This window comes from Aptenodytes forsteri, unplaced genomic scaffold, assembly GCF_000699145.1.
Source record: "Aptenodytes forsteri isolate BGI_AS27 unplaced genomic scaffold, ASM69914v1 Scaffold342, whole genome shotgun sequence".
In the NCBI taxonomy this organism is placed as follows: Eukaryota; Metazoa; Chordata; class Aves; order Sphenisciformes; family Spheniscidae; genus Aptenodytes; species Aptenodytes forsteri.
In genome coordinates, this window is record NW_008795853.1 from 1,858,542 (window position 1) to 1,860,534 (window position 1,993).

The 1,993-nt window shown below is 43.4% G+C and overlaps 1 protein-coding gene across 1 annotated transcript in view; it reads left to right on the forward strand.

Moving 5' to 3' along the window:
- The window catches only part of SEC31A (SEC31 homolog A, COPII coat complex component), a 53,609-nt gene extending 51,915 nt beyond the window's left edge, over nucleotides 1-1,694 (forward strand). The window contains exon 29 of the mRNA XM_009283668.2: nucleotides 956-1,694. Within this exon, the coding sequence (XP_009281943.2) occupies nucleotides 956-1,135 (180 nt within the window). The 3' untranslated portion in view covers nucleotides 1,136-1,694. The remainder of the gene's footprint in view (nucleotides 1-955) is intronic.
- The last annotated feature ends 299 nt before the right edge of the window (nucleotides 1,695-1,993 follow it).

Sequence of the window (1,993 nt, forward strand, 5' to 3'; positions counted from 1 at the left end):
AAAGAAAAGACAACGAAAAATGTGTTTTTCCCCCCCCCCCCCCCCCAATCAAATATTGCAGGTATGGCCAAGAACTTCATTGGTGGTGTGGACCCCTCTGCAGTATGTAGCAGGTGCTTGTTCTTTCTTTGGAAGCATGCTTCAAATCCATTTATTGTATGTTTCCTTGCATTTCCCAGAAATGGCTAGGTAGAGTGCTTAGCCCCAGGTGCCTGTGCGGACTTTACAGTGTTCTGGGGTCATGTCATGAGTTTTATGGTGCTGTGCAGGGACTGCGCTGAGCCAAAGAGCAGAGCTTCTTGCAGTAGGCACTGGATGAATGTGTCCGGAGGGTCCCTATCCCCAGTTGCTGGCAGAATGAGCCAACACAGCGAGTTCCCCCACTCCTACTAGGAACTGAGAGACACGCAGCCTGGGGTCAAAAAACACCCAGAAGATTTAGATGTTGGAAGGCAGATGTGCAAGTACTTTTGAAGATCTGGTAATTATTCCAAAGCCTTCCAGGAGGTCTGTGGCAGAATAAAGGACTGGGCTTAGATCTCTTAGTACCTTAGGATTAGAGTGGTCAGGATTACTGTCATTGTCAGGCCATCTTTGGTGAGCTTTTAACTTTACCCCAAAGGCATAAAAGCTCAGTAGGATTTCATGTGCCACAGTCTGTCACAGCTGGTCTCCCACCTCAGGGAATTGCATCCAGGGGCTGGCAGTGAAGGCTTGCAGGGCTTTGCAGTACTGCAGAGAAGGTACATTCTGGTTGAAGTCTGCTGTTAGACTTCTCAGTGACTGTTCCTAGTGTGGTGCAGCTCTGAAGATGGCTATCTTCAAAGAAGGGAACTAATTGCTGCACCTTCCTGAGGGCCAAATGTTGCACTCAGGATTTCTGTTTTTCTAGCACTAGTGTATGTGGTGTTTTTTTTTTCTTTCTGCTGACCTGCCTTGCCTGGCTTCCTTGCAGCTCTCTCCAGCCATCATTAGCGGTTTGCACAACATTGTGAAGAGCATCGAAACCCGCAACTACCAGGAAGGACTGAACATCCACACGCACATAGTCAGCACCAGCAACTTCAGCGAGACCTCTGCTTTCATGCCTGTTCTGAAAGTTGTCCTCACCCAGGCCAATAAGCTGGGTGTCTGAAGTAACCCTGCATTTGCAAAGCCTTGATGGTTGCTTTTCCAAAGAAGTGCATTTCTACAGCAAACATGCCAGAAATGGACCAAATGCTAGTCCTTACGGCATGTCGCAGTAGAGCGCTGACAAATGGCATTACACTCTCCCTGCAAAATACTTTGTTCTAGGAGGGCCGTGGAGCCTTGGTGCTTTTCTTTTTATTTTAATCCTTTTCCCATCCTAATGATTCTTGTCTACAGATAGTATATTTAATGGATGATGCCCCATATTGTCAATTTTTAGATGCATGTTATACTGCTAAACAGTGGCTTTTAATAACAGATATATGTGTTAAAACAACAAGGTAAGTTGTGTATCAGACCCTAAAACAGATTATTCCCTTCCATCCCACTGTTCCTTATCCACCAGATTAAAGAGTCTGATCATATTACAAGTGTATTTGGTCTTTCATTTTATGAAACTGCTTGCAGTTCTGTTATTACAATTTACATGTTAAATAGCTTAATTTTGCACTGGGGCAAATGAGCAAAATAAAGGCTGATGTGATATTTTCAATAAATGTTAATTTATTAAAATGTGTCTTTATGAAGTGCAACTTAGAGATTTTTTGAACCCAGAGTACAGTGGGGTGGCTTTCTGTTGCGTCCTAGGCATGAGGATTTTTTTTTTCTCCATGCTCATTGCTAAAAGCTCTATTAACATTTATACTGAGAGATTTACATTTCAAGGAAGGTTTAGCAAGGGTTCTGAACACATCTGTTTGTATTTTTAAAAGCTAAGAGCGGAAATAATGCAGAGTGGTTTAAGCCACCCATACAGAGACACGGATATTTAGTGTGTAAACAAGGTGCAAATTGTTTCTTG